General features: G+C 40.8%; 2 protein-coding genes across 3 annotated transcripts; both read right to left on the reverse strand.

The window, feature by feature from the left end:
• LOC8078182 lies at window positions 1,038-6,999 on the reverse strand. 2 transcript variants are annotated; one of them, XM_021455209.1, is made up of 6 exons: window positions 6,476-6,999; window positions 6,176-6,372; window positions 2,387-2,630; window positions 2,217-2,302; window positions 2,051-2,142; window positions 1,038-1,900 (listed from the first exon to the last, which is right to left on the reverse strand). In XM_021455209.1, exons 1-6 carry the CDS (start codon window positions 6,725-6,727, stop codon window positions 1,662-1,664), a joined length of 1,110 nt encoding a protein of 369 aa, XP_021310884.1. In that variant the 5' UTR covers window positions 6,728-6,999; the 3' UTR covers window positions 1,038-1,661. The 2 variants fall into 2 exon arrangements, with proteins under 2 accessions (XP_021310884.1, XP_021310883.1); XM_021455208.1 differs by having other exon boundaries at window positions 2,387-2,636; window positions 6,476-6,997.
• On the reverse strand, window positions 21,807-22,552 carry LOC110433638. Its single transcript, XM_021456140.1, has 2 exons — window positions 22,339-22,552; window positions 21,807-22,261 (listed from the first exon to the last, which is right to left on the reverse strand). Exons 1-2 carry the CDS (start codon window positions 22,550-22,552, stop codon window positions 21,807-21,809), a joined length of 669 nt encoding a protein of 222 aa, XP_021311815.1.

Genomic DNA, 22,754 nt, shown 5'->3' on the forward strand with positions numbered 1-22,754 from the left:
CACTGCAAGTCTGCAAGTGCATCCATGTTTGTATTCACTCAAGTATGAATATATATGACCCATCTTGTGAAAATAGTACTTGCTAGCAGATAAAAAAATATCATACTCCCTCTCCAGTATTTAATTGTAAACATCTATATTATGTCATATTGAAAATTACTTGTGAAATCTTATAAATTTTAAGGATGTCGAAAATATATTCTAGAAGAACTAATGGTCAAATATATGCATGAAAGGTCATGCTTAGTCAAATGTGGCTAGTATTTATTTTTTACAAGAGGAAGCACAAGATATAACACTAACTTAATGGGGAATATATCTAGTGCAAACCACACAACCTCTGTGAAAACTTATGCAAATCATGGTAAAAATTCATCTAAATTCATCAAAAAAATTACACATGTAGATGATATGATGATACACAACCTTGTAAAATATCTTATCCAAACTCGAATTCATTTGTGAGATATAAAAATAACAAACTTCTAGCAATCCTGTGGACACCTTTCCGGCTTGAAATTTGTTATTTTTATATCTCACAAACAAAGTTGAGTTTGGACAAGATATTTTTACAATATTGTGTATCATCAAATCATCTACATGTGTGAATTTTTTGATGAATTTAGACAACTTTTTTGCTATGATTTGCACAGGTTTTCAAGGAGGTTGTGGTTCCCTACTTAATGGTCTCATTTATGCATTGAAATAGACACAACGGTTATCAAGAAATAGGCAGAGAAAAAGAAAATACTAGCTGCATTGTCTACCAATCGTATCAATCGGTAACACCCTTTAGGCGTTGTCATGTTAGTATGTTACCAAACATGGTGCCTAAACCAGTACTTGAAAAATTGCAACAAAAATGAGTGGAGAATGAGCTCTCAAAAACATTGCACCACATTTTATGTTCTAAACAGAACACTAAATCTCAATTAAAAAAAACATAACTCTGATTGATCTCAAACTTGGTAAGAATAAATTAGATATTTTTTTAAAATAACCCAACCAAAATATCACATCAATCGGAGGTCTAAAACTCAAGATAATTTGACAATACCACAAGTTTATCCAGTAACCAATAATTTGACAACACCACAAGGTTATCCAATAACCATGCTATCACAAGCATATATAAGCAACACATACGCATTATCTATACCGAAAGTTCCAATCATGGTGCAATACCTGCATTAGCAGAAGATATTTCTTAGGGTAATCCATATGTAATAACAATCAAGCAGCATCACTGCATAGGTTACAATATATCAAACACAATGAGGGAAGCCTACAAATATTTTTATCGCCATCATCGGTATATCCTAGAACCACATTTGAAGTATGCAAAATGTATATCGCCAATCAACCTCCTACTTAGCTCGGTTGCACACCACCCAGGCACCCACCCACATTTGCCACTGAACATAGTTTAGGTGATCTATGACTAGTTGGTTCCTACAGCACAACCCCAAAACAATCACCAACTAATCCTGACTAGATACCAATATGGAACTAACATAAACTAAGCCCCAAAATTGATATTACAAAGCATATTGATACTTGTGCTTGTGTACTATATATAACGATAATGCAAATTCATTAAATAACTAGTGGGCATCGAGCTGTGGTATTCAGTAGGTAGAGAGTTTGGATCGAGATCCAATTTAGTGTGTTAGGAAGAAGCGGTAATCTGGGTGATCTACTTGACGCTGGCAAAGCCAGTCATCAGCAGCTTTCAGAAGCGATGTAGTCAACTGCTGCTCGTGGTGCTGATTTGACGTCCACAGGGAACCATTAAATTTGTAAGATGCTAGGCCGATCAGAGGCAGTGTGATCTTCCCAGGAACAGCAGCAATTTTATTGTTATGGAAGTTATTTGTCTCAGGACACCCGCTTATCGTACCTGCCCAAAATTGCATCTAATTAGCAAATGTCTCAAGTGAAATTCTTCAAGTTTACTGCTGCTTTTAATATGCAACAGACGTATATTCTGCACAGGACAGGGTATGCTAATTTGCATTGTTTTCCACCAAGAAGAAACACGAACGCTCACCGTCAGGTGCTGTTGACAATGAATGGAATGTTAAAAAGCAAGCATCTAGATCTTGTAGAGTGGGTCCTGTTGGTATCCGGTATATGGGATACCTGCAATCAACTTTCATCGGGTAAGACAGCTATGTAACTAACGAACCAATAGCTAAAGGAGTTAAAGGAAGTACCAGGCTACAGAAATCCAACTGGATGGCAGAAGATCACAGCTCTTGTATGTATTTAGATCAGGAAACTTACATGCAAATACTGAAATCTGTAGGCATTAATAAAAGAGCAACTGTCAGCTAGGTTACAAATACTACATTTGGTTGCACAAGAACCGCAAAAGACGACATACCATATCTGCTAAAGGTTGTCTTCCATATGGTGCATCATGCTCCACATATTGGAAAACAGGGGACGGTTGCTGGTTGCTGGACTCACAGTCATCACTGGACAAACTTTCTTGATCGGTGCAAATGTTTTCTGCTAAACACTGGGTTGTTGTTCCAATAGACCTTTCATTGTCATTGTCACTCTCATTGCTTACATCACTGCTTGTGTCCAGAGCACTGTCACCATCACTGTCTTCATTAAGGCATCTGCAGCTGAAAACAAAAAACAGTTTCAGAAGATTATAATTGTCTAAGGGAAAGTTGACCAGAAGAGTACATAGTAATAGTAACAACTGATGTACTCATGTATTATTGAAGAAATGACACATTATTTCTAAGATGTCTCTGCTAATCCAATTCATAGAGAGCTGAAACACAGTCAAGCATTCTGATTTATTGGTTCACCGCTAACTAGTTTCTTTTTATCTGAACAAACCAGTTTATGTTGGAATTGTGGATGCATGACTCCACTGCCTACATTTTTAAGTAGCTCTTCATCTCTAGTTGTTGCTGAAGCCATATATTACCTCCACTATCTAAAAAATGCTCTCATAATAATCCCAAATAATTGTAAATCAGAGGCTTCTATTCCTAAAAAATGAATCAGTGTGTTCTAGGGAAACTTTGGTTTATAAGGTTTGAAACATCTCAGGGAAGTCCAACTTCTTCAAGACAAACTTTCAGCTTTGCGAGAAGCCAACAAAAGATTTATCAGCCAAGCTGAAACCTGATGATTCAGCGACTTAAAATAGCAAGAAGTGCAGTAACACAATCAATCTTTCTGTGTTCTAACACTTCTGACAGTCTATTTTTGAATCAACAATGCAAGTGAAATTCTTGTCAGTTTTTTTGGGAGAAATTTGAAAGAAAGAAGCACAAGAAATGAATTCATCATAGGCAAATTTATATTGCTCACCATGCTCCAGAATAGTCTGGATTAACTTAAATGCTTTTTATGAAAAGGTGCTGTGGTTGCAGGGTGGGGGCACAATTCTTTGAGGTGTAGGAGCAGCTTTCATGGCCAGTTCCTTGCGCTGGTTTGAGGGTTTACCAGATTTGTTGATAGCTGGAATTACAGAGCTGGTCAGCGATGCCTCGACCGTTAGATAACTTGCTGGAAACAGATCTCTAGTCAGTTAGTGAGATGCCAGGAGAATGGTACTATGATTCATGTTCTTTTCAAGCAAGTATAGTCATGCTGATATGCTCTGGTTTTCAAGAATACTGTCACCACTAGTGAACCACAATCAGAACAGTTCAGCCAATTAATCGTTCATCTGATCAGTTCAATCACAACCTGTTGGTTAAAGCTAAGTGGACAACTTTGGATAAGATCTCCTGCTTGAATTATTCCTAGGTCTTCATATATAGAAAGAAATGGTGCCGTTCTAACGAAAAGGTACATTTTGTTCAACAAAAAGATACCTTCAGATGCCTAACAAGTATAACTAAAGTTACCCTAAAAATATTTTGCATGTTTAATGTTAGTATCACATGCTGCCATGCTGCTGTAAATAACATGCAGGCCTGGCCCTGAGGGGGGGGGGGGGGGGGGGGGGGCGGGATGGACGGATGTCCCAGGTCCAAGAATCGGATGCCCCCCCAGGTATATGTATAGTACTAGTAAGTAATAGGAAATACAGATACAGATTGCCGACTCCTTGTTTCCCGTGGGGCTGTGATTAGCGCAACGCGTGAGGCTGTAAGGGGCCTGGCGGCGCGTTCCGCCTTCCTTTGTGCGTGGGTGCGTGACGAGGGGAGGGGCCTGGCAGTGGCGGACCCAACACTAGGGCCACTAGGGCTATGGCCCTAGTCTTAGCCCTTAATTGCAGTGGACAAATCATATTTTTTCTATTGCTAAGCACAATTAGCACTCATGTTTAATGCAATGGCCCTAGTCTTTGGCCAATCCTGAGTCCGCCCCTGGGGCCTGGTAGCATCCGGGCATCAGTGATCCAGAAGCAGAAAAGCGAGCAGGCACCAACGGCAGCAAGGGCCCTCACGTGGTCACTAGATCCTGATTGGCTGATCCGTAAATCCCTATTCCAATTTCCATCATCTCTATTCGGCTTCGCTGGCTTTGGCAGTTCAGTGAGACACCAGGTAGGAATCTGAAATTTAGTTACTAATTGACTAATTGTTTCTCACAGAGATGTATCCTTCTAGCAATGATAAAAGAAAGAAGAAAAAGCGAATAGATGATTTGGTAGAATCACAGAGAGGGGCTTTTCATTAATATTTTAAGAGTAATACAAGCACTTAAAGAAATCCAGATGCATTGGCGATAGTTGCTGTGGAAGAATTAGCTAATGCTAATCCAGAAGATCAGGCCATATGGAAGACAATGTTGACAACGACATGGATGAACATAATGTGAGGTAATTTAATATGTATACAAGTTACAAACTATTTCTTATGAATGTATAGCTTTCGGTTTATTAGCTAGTAACGTTTTGTATATGTGTGTGTATATACTACCAATAGGTAGTACTAGTAGTATTATCATGTTTATATAAAAAGGTCCAAAATTTTAGGTTCGTTCCAGGTCCAAAAATACTCAGGACCGGCCCTGATAACATGTAACGGTCACTATAATGCTCAATGATGATTTGATAGTCCATGCAGCAATTACAACCTCAAATGAATGGTAGCATGCAGAATTTGCAGGAACGGAGTGTTCAATGTTAACCATGCTTTATTATAACAAGCAAGCCCATGGGCTGTTTGATTTGCACTAAAATTTGTCATAAAGTAGACAATCCAAATTTTTGAATGCCAAAACTGAAGTCAAAATTGGAATTAAGCCTAGCTCAATTGGTTGAGGGTATGGATGTAAAGCCCAGACCACCCAACTTCAAGTCCTCACTGACACAAATTTAGGTGATAATTTCTTAATTTATAGCCACCCACTTCCTCCTATGTTGATCTAGTTTATTTTATAAAAATCAAGGTCGCCAATTTTAGTGGCCTTAACATTGGCGAACTTTGACAACTAAGGTAGCCATAGAGGAGAGCTACCATTACATCTTTTGGCACTCAACCAAATGGTAGGCAAAAATAGTCAAAGGTACCAAATGTTAGCTTGACTAACTTGAGACTTGGGTCACACAAACCAATGCATGCCATAAGACAGGAAGCTCATGCCACAGTAGAAGTACAACTGTACGAGGGCTTATAGAATAAGAAGTGTACTTTGTTCAGTTGTTCATATGCATAAGCAAGACTAACTACAGCCACTTGGAAAATATTCAGACTTGTTTCCGAAATGTACTGCAGAGAACATCCAAGCTAGTAATACCACATGATTTTAACATCAAGCACAGCGCAAGATACAAGGCAACGATTACTAAGATATTTAAGCAAGACGCTCATCAATTAATTGAAATATCTACAGAACAAAAAGCCAGATCCTGGTTCAAGAAGAGCACGTCGACTGGCCTAATCATTTCAATGTGCAGGATAACATGCATCCATTAGTTCCATACGACCATGGAACATTACGAGATCTTCTTTAATCTTTACCAGTAGCAGCTGTTCAGTTTAGTTTCTTTGATTTTAAGATAAAGTAGATTTCAGTGTTTCTGGAACAAATACAAAAGAATGGCAATAATCCTTCAAACACGTTTCGCCTAACATATCCAAAGTATATATTGACAGAAAAGAGGAAGTCATGGTCCACAATGTCAACCCATTCAATGTAGGTACCCGCAGATTCCAAGAGAAAAAATGACAGCTGTGAGCCTGTATACCACCTCTTGCTTGACGGCGGCGGCCGCGACCCATAGAGCTGGATAGCGGAGAGGAATGGCACGTAGTACTGCACGACGCCATCCGTGCCATTGAGCAGCAGCGGCACGCCGGCGCCGTACGCGCTCCACTCCCCGAACGCCTCCCACAGATCCGCGAGCTCGTAGTACGGCGCTCCTGCCCGGCACCCCCGCGTGCCCGTCTGCAAGCGCACAAGAACAGCCCAACCCAACCGGACCCGTCAGCCGTCAGCACGTACGGAGAAGACGAGATGACGAGAGGCAAGCACGCGCTGGCGGACGCACTCGGGGAGGGCACCGCGCGGGCACGCGGACGGCGGTGGAGGCGATGAAGCTCTCGAGGTTGGTCGCAGCAGTAGCCGGCGACGGGAAAGGGTCTCGCCGGAGCTCCTCCGGCGTTGGCGGCTTGGCCGGCCCCTCGGCCGCCGAGGCAGTTAGTGGCGGGTGTTGTTTGTGCTGCTTGTCCAGGAGGTGGCGGCGAGCTGGGGGACAGTAGAAGCGGTCGGCAGCCGGGGAGACGACGCCGGGGACGGACATGGTGACTGGCGGGCGCCGCTTGAGCTAGTCGGCGGCTCGGCGCAGCCACGCCGCCTCGGGGTCAAGGTTCCTGATGTGCAAGTGCTGGAAGCGGGCGAGGAGAGTCGCAGAGGAAGTAGGAGCTAGGAGGCGGCGGCGGCGGCGGCGTAGTGGGAATTGGGACTTGGGAGAGGAGGTGGAGAGAGAGCGAGAGGGGAGAGCAAAGGCTGCTGCTGCGTCTAGTGCCTAGTGGTGCGGAAAGGAAGGAGAGTGGGCGTGCGAATAAAAATTCACCCACGGGGAAAGGAGGGAAAGATGGTCTGGATAGGGAAGGTGCCGTGGCGTCTGCCGGCAAGTCGTTAGCATGGATGTTCTTTCTTTCTGGTAAATCGGTGTCGCTGTCATCGTTAGTAGAAAAAACGGTCAGAAAACCCTCTACCATTTTCTACTTCTACGTTTGGGCCCTGTTTAGATTAGAGATAAAAAAACTTTTGATGTCACATCAGATATGTCGGAAGGATGTCGGGAAGGGTTTTTATAAACTAATAAAAAAACAAATTACATAGCTCGTCTGGAAACTGCAAGACAAATCTATTAAGCATAATTAATCTATCGTTAGCACATGTGGGTTACCGTAGCACTTAAGGCTAATAATGTACTAACTAGACTTAAAAGATTGTGATTTTTAACCAAACTGTGTAATTAGTTTATTTTTTTATCTACATTTAATGTTCCATTTATGTGTCTAAAGATTCGATGTGATGGATGAAAAATTTTTGAGTGGAGAACTAAACAGGACCTTAATAGAAAACGAATGCAAACTTACAGAATATCAAGAATTTAAAAAAAATAAATCGAGCGAAATTATGTCAAACACGTCCTGTATACAAAAGATTAATATAGAATACTGATCCGTAGAACTAAGTGCATAATAATTAACAACTGCTACAACTTTCATATAAAAAATATCTACATTGACACCATATAAGAAAGATATGAGCTTTTAAGGTGAAAAACGCTTATACATGATTAATATATGATTGAAGTTTTTTTTGAATTTTAACAATTTCAAATAAAAAAAACTCAAAACTAGAAAGTTGTATGTCCCTTACAAGATCATATGAAAAAGATACAAGTTTTTAAGGTTGGACTTCTAGTGGGGCAAAAACAGTACCGTATTTTAAAAATAGAACATCTACGTTTTAGAATTTTGGTATCAAATCCAGATTTATCCGAAACTACAATACAAGTTTTTAAGGTTGCACCTTACTGTAGTTGAGTTGGACTTTTTGTGGGCCAAAAACAGTATGTACCGTATTTCAAAAATAGAATATCTCAAATAAAATCGAGAAAAAATAGAAAATGATTAGGATAACATCTACGTTTTCGAATTTTGGTATCAAATTCAGATTTATCCAAAACTACAATACAAGTTTTTAAGATTGCACCTTTATGTAGTTGAATTGGACTTCTAGTGGGCCAAAAACAGTGTGTACCGTTTTTCAAAAATAGAATATCTCAAATAAGAACCAGAAAAAATAGAAAATGATTAGGATAACATCTACGTTTTCGAATTTTGGTATCAAATTAAGATTTATCCGAAACTACAAATTCAAGCATGCAAATGTGAAAAACGATGTGTGCTAGTACAGGATATATCCTGACCTTTTTCATCCATGGTCGCCATAGGTCTCCAAACTCTGAACTTGGTAGTTGATTTTTTTTTGCGAGATGTAAATACCATTTATTAAAATGTGATTGTGTGGATCTTACTATTTTGTTTTCATTGATTGACTATGATGTGTGATCAATAGAAACTTTGAATAATGGATTGTGAAAATTCGCAGCCGGGAATGGCTTTTCGTCTGGTTGATCCAACTCCTTTCATGCTTCCTGGGGTGCAGCGGATGGAGGTCAATGGGCGCCCGGTGATGTGCCGTGTGGTCACTAGACAGGTTCAAGAACAGAACAACAATCTTGCCATTGCAAACTTTTTGCCAGTTCCATAGGGGCCAATTAATTTCATGATGATCAGAGACTGGATTGAGGTCTTTCTGAACCAGCGCAACATTGGTTTTCTTTCCATCCAACCTTGCCCTTTTGGTCAAGCATATGTTCGTCTTGCTTCTGTTTTTGAGAGGGATATGTTGGTTCAAGGGGGTCCCCAACTCATGGCAAATGGCGATTCTATCTTCTTTACTCCTCATAACAGAGCATGGAACAATCGCACTGCAATAATGACTCATGAGGTTTGGATAATGCTCCTGGGACTGAATCTTGACCTGTTGTCAGAGCCCTTGCTAGAAAAGGTTGTCTCTTCTTTTGGGCGCCTTCTAATATGGTAGGAAGATATGTTTCACATGTCTAGAGCTGTGGTCAGGGTCAGAGTGTCCAGCCTTGAAGACATTCCTTGGATTTTTGTCTTCACAGAGGGCACTCAGTTTGAATCAAACAACTGGTGTGTTCAATGTGAAATCTTCCAGGCTGCTATGTTGGGCAATGCTCCTCAAGATGAAGACTTCCCTCCTAATGATGGTGATTTCAATCCTAACAACTTTCAGTTTCAAGGTTTTGGTCAGCCAATCAATATTTTGCCTCCACCAGCACTTGCAGTCCATCAGTTTGTTCCAAACCAGGGTCTTCTTAATCAATTAGGACTCCAGGCATGGCCCCAGGATGGTGAAGCTGCTCACATCCCATTTGAGAACATCCCTAAATTAATTCCCCTTCAAGAGGAGGAAATAGAGAACAACGAGTTTGAGCCACAAGAGGAAGTCCTTCAAGCCCAGATTCTAGTAGAGCCCCCTCTAATCCCAGACCAGCTGGAACATGTGTTGGTTATGGATGATTTGATAGATTCCTCAAATGAAATGCCTCCCCTAATTGATAACACTGAAAATGAGGTTGATATGCCACCATTCCCAAATCTGCAGAACATGGCACCCCTAGTGGTAGAAGATGTGCAAATTGAGTTAGTTCCTTTTGAGAATCTGGCACCCAATCTCAATCAGAACCCTACCTTTGGGCTAGCAGACCTCAATTTAGGAATGGTGCACACATATTATCTGTTCATTGAATATCCATTAAAGACAACTTGCATCGATTGATAATTATGTGAATTATTTATGAAACTCTTTTACTTGTATGGTTATTCTAAAGTTGTCCCTGATTGGAGTACGTGTGAGGACACACATGAATATTAGATCAGGACATATATTAGTTGATGGCTAAGTTTCACAAGTCATAGACATAGAAACATCGAACTAATAATGTGGGCATATGTATGATATGGGGCTGGACTGACCCAACGTGAGATGTTGTTATTACCTCTATTCACATCATGTATGTTATGTCCTTAGACCTAAGATTGTTGCATGTGTTCAAGATGTGAAACGACCTACTTAGGGACTATGAGATACTACTTCCTAACTGAGTAGTTATAAAGGTGGTTTTCGGGTTTGTCAAAAAACATGTTGTGAGACATAGACAATCAAGATAGAATTTTCCCTTCTCTATTAAGAGAGATATCACTAGATCACTCTAATGATTAGATCAAGAAATGCATGACCGTGCTTGGGTTAAGTGTTCACCTATGAGTTGGACCAAATATTGTGAGGAAAGGGAATAATAAGTATATGGTTTGTGGTGATTCGTCTCATATGATCTTTGCGTATGCATAGGAGTTGACACACCTTCAACTAATGGTCAAGTAGGAGTACTCAGGCCGTGTCTATGTGTGTGTGAACCCATAGGGTCGCATGCTTAAGGGGCTGGAAGCCTAATTTGGATTGGACCCGAATTAGACATGGCTTAGGGTTACTAATGGGCCTCCAACTCGGAAGCACATTAGGGACGCTTATATAAAGTGAGGGTGGGGCACGGCTAGGTTAATTCACGCCTTTTGGCAGTCGCCACCGCTCACCCATGCCTACGCCTGTTTCTCCTCACGAACCTAGCAGTCCGGAGGCATGACGCTTTCTCCTATACATGTGGCTACCTCGGAGGTGCTACATCTAGAGCACAAGGACGAACCGCATGAGAGGGACGGACAGCCGGACAACCCAGCAACGACATGACACTGCTACGATGCGTACGACTACATTGAGTCGCTTCCGCTGCACTTACGTGTCTAATGGTAATCCTATTATCTATAACTAGTAGTAGATCCTAGTTTATGAGGACGAATTTTTTATTTTCTAGATAAGTATACGAATAGCTTATGGGCCTTCTCCATGTGCAAGTGGGTCTCCTCAAAGTCATTGCTGGATTGCACTCGGTCATCTACACTTGATGAGCTTCTACCAAAATGTTGTGGGCCTTATATAATTCATACACCACCAACGGCCACTCCTAATCAAAACTCAGTTGGAGGGTCTCACAAGACATATAACCCTCGAGGAGTATAACACTTGGTGTGCACAAGCACCAATAGTAATAAAGAGGTATGCAACTCTTACTAAACACTAGGTGTAAACTTAGAGCAAGCAGTAAAAAAACCTCTAACAAGCCTAAGCACTAATCCTAGTAGTTTAGGCAACCGTCTAATCTTCTCTTAAGCACATATGGTGGCTAGTAGAGCACACAAATGGTTGAGCCTCAACTAAACTATAGCTTCCTTAGGCCGGTCACAGTATGATTTCATCAGAGTTTCATGGACATTAAATATGCTAATGTGGCACTATATTAATGAAGTGAGAGATGATAAGAGTTCTATAGGAGCAGAGAGAGTTTCATCCCCACACTACAAACTTTCAACCCTTGCGCAACATCAAGAAAATGTTGCAAGAGACACAATTTGGTTGCGAAAAGTACATGTTGCCACCATATCACGAGCGTTGCGCATGGTTGCAATAAAACACGTTGCAAAAAAGTATTGCCACCAATGTTAGATTATTGTTGCAAGTGTTAGGGTTTGTCGCAACAAAACCAAGGGTGGTAATAGGATTGTCTCGCAATGACAGTGTTCGTGGCAAGATAAGAAGTTGCCACGACTGTCGGCGTAGCGAGAGGGTGTACATGCAACAATAGTTATTGTGGCAATAGAGTCATTTGTCACGAACACCTACGTTGCAAGAGTCAATATTGCCACACAAGGCTTTCGTTGCATAGGTTGCTATTGCCACGTTCACCTTGCTGTGGCAATACTCTGTTGCCACATATGTCATTCGTTGCTATTGATTCTACGTTCTTACAACGGTTGTTGTACCGTGGTAATACAATCTTGTGCCACAGAGTTCCATTCATTGCTATTGATCATACCTTCTTGCAACGGTTGTTACACCGTGGCAATATTATCTTTTGCCACGTAGTTCCATTCATTGCTATTGATCCTACGTTCTTGCACCGGTTGTTACACGGTGGCAATACTATCTTTTACCACGGAATAACTTTTGTTGCTAGAGATCATTGTTTATTGCAACGATCAATTTCTCATGTGACTGCTCGTTGTTGTAGCTCATATTGCATTGGTAGTACAATGTGCCATTCAATTCAATAGATCATTACTTCAAAACTGATATAGCAATACAAAAGCAATTGCACTCACATATATTATATAGATCCAATCATTCAATTGACTTAGAGTTCAAAACACAGTAAGTAAAATAAAAGACCAATGTACATTCACTAAATATTTCACTAGTTTTTGAATATGCAATAGCACTAGACCCTATCATCTATGTAGCACTGAAGACTAATTATGAGGTCTTTACTCCGTGTCCTCGCTTGCATATGAGGCTCCCTTTGTTTCATTGTCCTCCTGTTGACTACAAGAATAATATTGGGCTATTAGAAACATTATTCAATATGTAAAGGCATGAAGAATTTAGTAAATAAATAATTCAAATGAGAAAATAATGGTAGTCATTGTAAGTTTGTAATGACCTCACAAACAAGCTTGAACATCCAAGAAGCAAGCAACCTAATGATAGTCATTCTAAGTCATATTTCAATGAATAGCACAACACTGATTTCCCATGTTTGAGGCTAATATCATCTGATTTCATCACACAAGCAGAATAGAAAAAGAAACCAATGAAAGAGGTCATGCTAATTCAAGTTAGTGGTCTATCTTAATGATAGGAAGCCTACAATTATTTCCTCACACAACTGTCTTGAGCAGAAAACAACTGAAGCATGACCATTGACAACCACAATGGCCAATCTGAATACTCATAATATTACGGAACAAAGATAGGTTTACCTCTGCCAATTGGATGTCCCAGCAGCCTAACAACTTATGCCTTCTTAACAGCCTATTTGCTCCCTATATTTCACCAAAAAAAAGATCCAATGAAAATAGTACATAAAATAATTATTGATTCAAGATTCATATCATGTTGCTGCTCCCCTAATTTTTTGAGCATATGCATTATCAAATCAGAACCACACCAGGTATGTTTACATGGCAGCCACACAAGTAGCAACAACACCATATAGGTTGCATAGTAACACAAAAGTAGCACTAGTAGTTTCATTGTCACAGTAGTTTGGCATAAGGGACAATAATCTTATTTTTTTCAAGTAAGATGAATAGAACTCAGATCAATTTTTGTTACTAGGCAGTGGGTACAACATTGCAAAAATAATTGCTAACATCCAACCATCTGTTCACAGCAGCGTATAATCCCCTAAGATCAATTGTATTGTATATTCCATGATTAGTCACAATGAAAAGAGAACCAATCATGTTCAATGCTGGTAAAAACTGATTATACTCTTCTCTTCAATAGGTTGTACAAGACCAATGATCACTGTTGTTACCTGATTTTTTTTGATTTCTTGTTTTACTCATCAGCTGTTGTTGAGTGATATATTTCTTCGATACTCCAACATTTGTAGTGTTTTCAGAGAACAAACTTCTGGGGACGACATTAGATTTTTTACTGGACATAGTAGGCGCAGCTGCATCTCTTTGCACAGTGACAACACTTGCTGGCTCAATCTACAAACATTAAATCGCTCAATATAGTTATCTACTCTTTATGGTACATTGATCAAAATAACAGAAACCATAGTGCTATAATTAATGTCATTACCTGCTGTAATGCATTGTCCACTTCATTTGCATGTTCACCATTGTCAACATCCTCTTGTGTGAGAGTTGTATGTATGTCGTCATTGTTTTCCACAGTATGCTACACATAATATTTTTGAGGCAAAACAGTAGGCATCATAATCTTAATTTTTTCATAAGTAGAAAGGATGAAATTTGTATATGAAATATTACTTGATTTGTAGCCCCTGCTTTTTGCTGTGCTAGCATATTTCGAAGCTCTTGCTTCATTTCTTCTCTTAGTGCTATTTTAGCACTCTCCAATTCCTCTTGCATCTTTCTCCTATTTTCTTCCTTCTCCCGTTCTCGTTCTTCAGCCTCTTGAGCAAGCTGTAGTTTTAGGTTCTCAACCTGTGCTTCAAACTTAAGGCTCCTCTCTTTGGCCGCAGCTTCTGCACGGGCGTGCACTTCAAGGTTTTCTCTCATAAGTTTTGTTCGGGTTCTATACTTGGACATGTATCCATGGCCATGTAGTTTAGATGCTTTTACTTGTGTGGTTTCTCTGTAGCTTGACTGGAAAATCATGTTTTCCTCAGCTGTTGAGACTTCTCTTTCAGGATCTAACTCTACCTCACAGATCTTGAAGGCTGCATTATTCTGATTGAAATAATAGTACACGTTACAATTGCATTAGAAACAACCTTGAACTGTTAAAAAATGCTTGGCAACAAATATACTCACATATACATCAGCTGACATGGTATTTGACTACCTGCCCTCTTTTGTGTGAGTGCTCTTCCAAAGTAAAAGATCACTTGGTTCTTCACCAGTCTCTAAGTCTCTCTATCATGTCAAAATGTAATTCAACACATAAGTATTGCAACATAAAATAGGAACCAGATTACTGTACTATTAAAACAAGTAAAGAAGAGACACCTGTACATATGTCAGCTATTGATAAATATTACCTGCTCATAGCTACACTGTGAGAAGTTTTTAGAACCCATCAGATGCTGGGTTTTCTGCTTTTGGCGGTTGGAAGAGTTCTGGCTGCTAAGTTTCTACAAAAATACAAGTGGTATGTATCAATGTAACCTTGGTTGATAGAGTTGGTTTTCCAAACTAGATTGGAATTGTACAAACCTTGAATTTATCAGATCCAAAATACAGCTGCAAGTAGTGCCACTCGACAAGCTGTAGTTCTTCAGGCTTATTTCTCATTCTATCTCTATAATTATTATAAGCCCTATATGTGGCACTCAAGTTCGCTCGCCACCCTTTTTACCTCTCCATAGCAATGTTCCATATTTTTCTTTTTTTTCATCATTACTAACAATGTTGGTGAAGTTCCATGTCAACTGTTTACATGTAAATTTGAAACATATGTTCAGGACAATTAGTTGTACACATGAGAATAGTATGAATAAAAAAAATACGCATGCATCATACAAGCAAATGCTCCACGAAATAATACACAGTCATTCATATACAAGCATCAATCTTAATGTATGTGAGGCCAAGGTCATGAATCATCTTTTGTCCTCTCTTTAGAGTTGATGGTATACAATGTCCTAGGGGGAGCGCATCTGATATTAGTTCAAGTGCTTGCTCTATAGAACGGTTACTCCGTCCATTCATGCACTTAAGCTGAAACAATCTGACCATGAAAGATAACTTGGTGAGCGAGGAACCTGGAGCCAACTTTTCCTGAGCTTCTTTCAACAAAGCAAAAAATTTCTTTGCACTCTCATCTGGCTCTTCATTGTTATTACCACTGGAAGCACCCCTAATTAAGGCAGACAACAAATTGTTGGCAGATGATGCATCATTTTCTGTGACTACATCCAGATCACTATCTTCATTCCGACATGTAGCATTATTCTTTTCTTTCACAAAATCCTCATTGAACCCTTTAGTCAACAAGTCCATGTGTATCTGGAATCTTGTTTTGTAGACGACCTCACGACACCTTGAGCAAGGACATGATGCAGTTTCTGATGCATAGTTGCCAACAAAAATAGTATCAAGAAATTTCTCGACTCCTTGTTGCCACTCAGCTGATGATCGAGGCAACAACATCCAACTCCAATCACGATCGGAGGCCATTATATCTTCAAAATATCACAAGATCGACTTAATACCTGCAATGCATTATTTCAATCTATTAACACATTAACCTACAAATATACAAAAACAGAAAAAATCTATATATACATGGTATCTAGCATATAGAAATAAACCTAAACTTCTCAACTTTGGTTAATATTATCTTACAACGCTATAAACTATGCCAACCATGTAATGGATCAATGCAATAATGTGTAAACCATATACATACATGAACCCTCTCTTGTTGATCGATGATGGACAGACGACTGGCCGTGGAAGGACTGAAGATGGCCAGCGAGGAAAGTCAGAGACGTCTTCGACAATGGCTGAGTGCTGTAAGGGAGAAGGGGCCTGAGCACTGTGCCTGCAGGGGAAGCCGGCCAGCCGCCAGCGATGGGAAGGAGACACCACCGCTACACTCACCCAGGGACGGAGACGCCGCCGCTAGAGTCGCGCAAGGACAGGGACGACGCGCTCTAGAAAGACATGATCGATCTCTCATCATGAAACGATATTAGTTAGATCCGGTTTCAATATCTAAACGGGCTTTATAGAGGTTTTGAACACCTTTTTGTCAAAAATATACACAGATGCATGCATGGTGTAGTGGTGAAAACGTTTGCTATGAAGTTGAAGGTCCCAAGTTCAAATCCTACGTGTTGCAACGATGTAGTCGCAGCGTTGCAATATGTATAATCTTTTTTTTGAAACTAATTAATATGTATAATTTTTTTGCAACGCAAGAGATACGTTGCACAATAGACGTGTATTCGCCACCATCAACTAAAGCGTTGCAATATGTATAATCTATTTGCAACGCAAGCGATAGGTTGCAACATAGCCGTGCCTTCGCCACCATCAAATAAAGCGTAGCAATATGGTCTAAGTATTGCAACCCCACTAATATTCAACACAACGCACATCCAATCGTGGCAAAAAAGAAGACTTATTGCAACGATCTTCAGACTTAGAACCACAAAACAATTTACGTGGCAAAAAGCCCAGCTATCGCAACCAAAAATGTAATCGGTTGTGAGAGCACGGCCTATTGCAACCAAATCACGTCATTGCATTAAAAACGCGTGGCAAAAGGGTCAAAAGTTTGTAGTGCCATGAAACTCTTATGTATTGTTTCCAAAATCAGATGTGTTGAAAACTAGGACATGAAACTCTCCATTAAAACTGGCCTTAAGCTCTAAGACCCTCTAATAAATGCCCAGTTATGGAGTCATATATAGCCCCAACCAGCTCAACTAGCCGTTGAAAACAAGGGTTGCCTTGGTAGGATGCATTGGGATTCTTCATTGACCACACTGAAGAAATTTGGTGGACCCTACTACACATAGTTGTTGCTGGCCATTGCTTCTTTTCTCTGGTGGTTTTTGTGTTGTATCACTCGGAGAATCTGGAGCACTGTCTAGAGGATCGGGAGCTCACTGGATGCACCTCAATGCTCCATTGCAATCTCTAGTGGATACACTAGAGAGCTCTTGTGCAGGTTTAGGTAAACTAGAAACGATCTGAGTTTTTTTGGATAAAGGGATAAATATCCGGCTTCATCTATTGCATGACCAACAGAAGAATCAAACCAATTACTACAGCAGTTTAGATCAAAACCAAATTTATCCAATTTTGGACCAAACTGTGCAAGAACGAATCCACAATCAAAGAAAGTGTTGAATTGTCTCATCTCTGTGACAAAAGTTATAGGTTTTGGCATTTTTCTACCTTACCTTACTAGTCCTGTGAAGAAGGCATAATCCAAGCATACTAGTAGTCGGAGCGTGTTTTCATGAGAGAGAGAGACACATGTAATGGTGCGTGCCACAAAGAGTTTATGCTGGAGACTATAGTTGTATAAGACTGGCCCTGAACGAGGCAAGATCAATGGCAAATTAAGTTAACAGAGATGTGAGCGACCTCTCATCGTCCTCGAGCTCCTCCTGTATCTCTGGTGTTCTTCTCCCTCTTGCTTGTTCGCTCACCTAGATAAGATGGTTTTCTAGGCACGTAGTTAAGCAGCGTTGGTTTGCAAGTTTGAGGAGGAAAACAACTTTTGTTTGTGTTTAGGGTTCACATTAATTACATGTAGACTCATTGATGTGATCGTTAAGTAAGTAAAATACATCCAAACTTCTTGCAGATGGATTTGTCATATGATTTGATTCCAACCGAGTTCAACTGTAAGCAGAGGATCAACAATCACACATGATTATCATAGTGGCTAAGCCTAACAATTGAATTCATGCATGAACAGTGGACGATGAACAACAGATGAACACAAGAGGGCGACAGGGTGTCGCCTCCCCCTTTCACTTTGGCAACTGAATGTTCACACGATTACAAATGTATCACAGGCACTAACTCACACCTATTAGATCTGACTACTTATACCAGTAGTTGAAAACCTGGTTACACAACACAAATTTGAATTAACAACAGGATACATGTCAGCTAAAACAAACTACTCATGTAGAGTCATGACGTGTGCGCGGTGACCATGCTCTACACCCGCCAACCGTTCTTGCCAACATCTCCTTTCAAATCCTCCTGCTCTCCTTGCCACATTAGCTCCTGCTATGTCATCTTGACACCTGTGAACACAAGCTTACACCAACAATCTCCCCCTTAAGCTTGAGGTTCACCTAGCTCGCGCGCACCACAAAAATGAATCATCACTGCAAGTTTGATTGCTGCAAGTGGCTTTGTCAGAGCATCAGCCTTCTGCTCCAAAGTTCCAACCCTTTTTACCACAATCTGTCCCCGCTCCACACATTCACGAATGAAATGAAATTTGATGTCAATGTGTTTGCTTCTACCACGGAAAACTAGATTTTTCATTAGAGCAATACCTGAGTTATTATCCACCATCAATGACACTGCCTTCAAATGAGTTCTAGTGAGCTCACCCAACAAGTTCCTAAGCCACAAGGCCAGCTTAGCTGCTGCTGTTACTGCCATAAACTCAACTTCACATGAGGATAGTGCTACTGTCTTCTCCTTGTGAGAGTTATAAGTCACCAGACTATCATTGGCATAGAATGACACTCCACTAGTGCTTCTTTTTCCCACAAGATCCCCTCCAACATCATAGTCAGTATATCCTACCAACAGCTCCTGCTTCATCTCTTGAGTATACACAAGTCCAAAATTCAAAGTCCCTTTCAAATACTTGAGTATCTACTTCACTGCATTGAGATGCTTGACAGTGGGCTTCTCCATGAACCTACTTGCCAATCCAACAGAAAAAAGAGAGATCAGGTCTTGTATGAAGCAAGTACCTCAAGAAACCAATAATTCTCCTGTATTGTGTAGCATCATTTCTCTTCCCCTGTTTGCCTGCATCAAGTTTAGTCTCTAGACTCATTGGACACTTTGTTGCATTATAGTCAACCATTCCAAACTGACTCAACACTTTCTTAGCATATCTAGTTTGTTTGATTGTTATGTAGTCTTCCACCTGCTAAACTTCAATTCCCAGATAGAATGACAGTTTACCCAAGTCACTCATGTCAAACATTAAAGTCATCTACTTCTTGAAACCTACAATATAATGTCTCCTATCTTCCCCCCAGTAACAATCAAATCATCCACATATACACCAACCATCAACATTGACTGACCTGCCCCTCTGACATACAGTGTTGGTTCTGTTCACACTTCCTCAAACCAAGCTTCTTCAAACTACTATCAAGTTTTATGTTCCAAGCTCTCGGAGCTTGTTTCAAGCCGTACAGTTCTTTGCTAAGCTTCAACACCATCTGCTCTTTCCCTTTCACCACAAACCCCTCAGGTTGACAAAGACATCTTCAGTGAGTTCACCATTGAGAAAAGCAGTTTTAACATCGAGATGGTGAACTTCCTAGCCCCAATTAGCTGCTAGTGCTAAAATCAATCTCACTGTATCGAGTCTTGCAACAGGTGCAAATACGTCTTCAAAATCAATTCCCTTTTTCTCCACATAACCCTTAGCAACTAATCTTGCCTTATGCTTCACCACCTCACCTTTTGCATTTTCTTCAATTTGAAAACCCATTTCAGTCCAATTGGTTTGTGACGAGCTGGTAACTTCACTAACTCCCAAGTCTTGTTCTTGTTAATGGATTGGAGTTCACTCTCCATTGCTTCCATCCAGTTACTGTCACCAGTTGCATCTTGATAACTACTTGGTTCCTCCATGACAGCCAATAGTGCTTGCACTTCATCATCTAAGGTTAATTCCACCTCAACAGTCTCTTGATACACCTCATTGAGATTCCTAAACCTCAAAGGTGTCTCATCATAGTCACTTGAATCACCCAAATCCATATCAACATGATTCATGTTCTCACACTGAGCTAGACCTAAAATTGCCTATATTGTTGTACTGCCAATAGTATCTGACTGAGCTCCTAAATCCTGCTGAACTGAACCTTCCACTTCACCAGTTGCTCCAATTCCTTCATCTGCACTTTTAGCTCCCCCTGAATCCTGTAATTGATCATCTAGTTGGTTTTCATCATCACCACCAACATATTCAGTGAATGAATGCACTACTACATCCACAGTCTTCTCCTTAGTGAATTCTGGTTTTTCACCAAACTCAGAGTCCCACTTCCATGCAACATTTTCTTCAAAGATGACATCTCTGCTAACAACTATCTTCTTAGTGTTTGGATTATAAAGCCTATGAGCCTTACTTCCATCCTCCACTCCAAAATAGACCATTGGTGGACTTCTATCATCTAGCTTTTTCAAATGTGGCACACCTGGTCTCACATTAGCCCTGCACCCAAATACTCTCAAATGCCCAAGTTGTGGCTTTTTCCCACACCATCCCGCAAATGGAGTTCTAAACCCCATAGCTTTTGTTGGCAACCTATTCCGTAAATGTACTGAATGCCTTACTGCTTCTACCCAGAAACACCCAGGCACACTCATGCTTTTCAGAATTGATCTAGCCATCTCCATGACAGTTCTGTTTCTCCTTTCCACAACACCATTCTACTGTGGTGAGTAGGGAGCAGTGAATTGCCTTTTTATGCTAGTAGATTCACAGACATCGCTAAAAGCAGCTGCTAAGAACTCACCACCCCTATCAGACCTCACCATCTTTATCTTATACCCCAAAGAACTTTCTGCTTCTGCTTTAAACTTCACAAATGCAGAATAGGCTTGATCTTTAGTTTTCAAAATGGAAACTGACATCCATCTAGTACAGTCATCAACCAAAAGCATGAAATATTTGTTGCCACCAATAGTTTCAGGTGTAATAGGGCCACATAAATCAACATGAATCTACTCTAGCGGCTCATCTACCCTCCAGTGTGAGCATTTAGGAAATGATGTTCTAGTCTGCTTAGCTGCTAAACAAGAATGACAAATTTGATCTGGGTGTTGAATCAGAGGTACCCCCCTGCCATTTCTTTCTCTACCAACATTCTAATTGACTGAAAGTTGACATGGCCAAGCCTGACATGCCAAAGCCAAGACTCATCTGCTACTTTGGCTAGAAAAGACACTGGTTCCACAGTTCTTAATTCAATCTTGTACAATCTATTCCCAGACCTCTGTACGCTCATAATAGTTCTCATTGTCTTTTTCTTAGTTACTTCAGTCAGATCATCATCCATTACTATTCTATATCCAATTTCAATCAATTGACCCAAGCTAATCATATTACTCTTAAGTTTTGGTATGAAATAGACATCTAACAATAACCACTGATCACCTGAAGTACCTTGAAATAAAATGGAACCACTACCATGAATTTCAACTGCTGAACCATCACCAAAACATACCTTACCAGCAACTGTGGTGTCAATGTCTTTGAACTTATGTTGATCACCTGACATATGATTGCTGGCCCCATTATCCTAAACATCACTAGAAGATGTATCTTCACCAGTGAAGTGCAGTTTTGGATCAAGTTGAATTTCATTCAAACATAGCTCTTCCTTCAAATACTATACCATTCAGAGTCTGCTACTGAACATGTTTCGATAATAGATGCTTCTGCTATCCCGATTCCATCGTTTTAGCTAGCAACACTGTTGGTTCAAGGTTGACTTTCTTGGTGTAATGTGCCTCTTCTTCTTTCTTCCCAGGACATCTGTTGCCATAATGCCCATAGTTCTTGCACTTGTAGCATTTGATGTGGCTCTTGTCATGCTTCCCCGTGCCCTCCTTACCACCATCAGAGTTATTGCCACGTCCACTGCTTCCACCACTATGTCCAAGACCTCTTCCACGGCCACTACCACTCCTGCTACCACCATCACTTGCGGATCTCTTCTGCCTCGCCTCCCACTCAGCTTGAGTCAGCAACACCTGATCGGTGTTAGATCTCGCACTCCTAGCTCCCTGCCTGGTGCGTTCTTCAAATGCCTTCATCCTTCCAAACGCCTCGTCAAAGGCAATCTTCTTGAGGTCAAAGAATTGTTCGATCCCCGTAATCACATTGATGTAGCGATCTAGAACGGTATCGAACAACTTCTTTACCAATGCTGCATCATCCAATGAACCACCAAGATTGGCATAGCAAACTGACATGCTCGTAAGCTTTCCTGCATAGCCATCGATTGACTCCTCCTCTTCATGTGGAGAGCATCAAATTCACTCTTCAGCGTCTGCAGTCTGGCTTCCTTGACACGCTCCTCCCCCACGAACCTCGCCTTGAGTGATTCCCAGACCTTCTTCCCAGTCTTCTTCCTGGCTACCTGCATTAGCAGATCGTCGGGCAGGACTGCAACAAATGTGCCCATGCCTTTGTGTCCTTCGCCTTCCTCGCTGCAACCACCGCCGCCTTGATCCGACGACTCTGCCACTAGCTCAACCACCTCCTATACGCCCTGATCCTCCATAATTGCCTGGACTCAGATGCTCCAACTAGTATAGTTGGTGGAGGTGAGTGCTGGATAATGGATCCGTCCGCCATTGCCTCCGGTTCCCCGATCTCCCATGGTA

Source organism: Sorghum bicolor, chromosome 3 (assembly GCF_000003195.3).
Source record: "Sorghum bicolor cultivar BTx623 chromosome 3, Sorghum_bicolor_NCBIv3, whole genome shotgun sequence".
Classification (NCBI taxonomy): Eukaryota; Viridiplantae; Streptophyta; class Magnoliopsida; order Poales; family Poaceae; genus Sorghum; species Sorghum bicolor.

Bases quoted from the DNA above. Each gene is read 5' to 3' on its own strand.
- LOC8078182 (XM_021455208.1), bottom strand. From the start codon at position 6,727: ATGTCCGTCCCCGGCGTCGTCTCCCCGGCTGCCGACCGCTTCTACTGT. The intron at 6,373-6,475 runs GTGCGTCCGCCA...GTGCGCTTGCAG, and splicing joins CCGCGCGGTGCCCTCCCCGA to ACGGGCACGCGGGGGTGCCG. The intron at 2,637-6,175 runs GTGGTATACAGG...TTTTGTTTTCAG, and splicing joins CCGCCGCCGTCAAGCAAGAG to CTGCAGATGCCTTAATGAAG.
- LOC110433638 (XM_021456140.1), bottom strand. From the start codon at position 22,552: ATGGGCACATTTGTTGCAGTCCTGCCCGACGATCTGCTAATGCAGGTA. The intron at 22,262-22,338 runs GTCAGTTTGCTA...ATACCGTTCTAG, and splicing joins GCAGGAAAGCTTACGAGCAT to ATCGCTACATCAATGTGATT.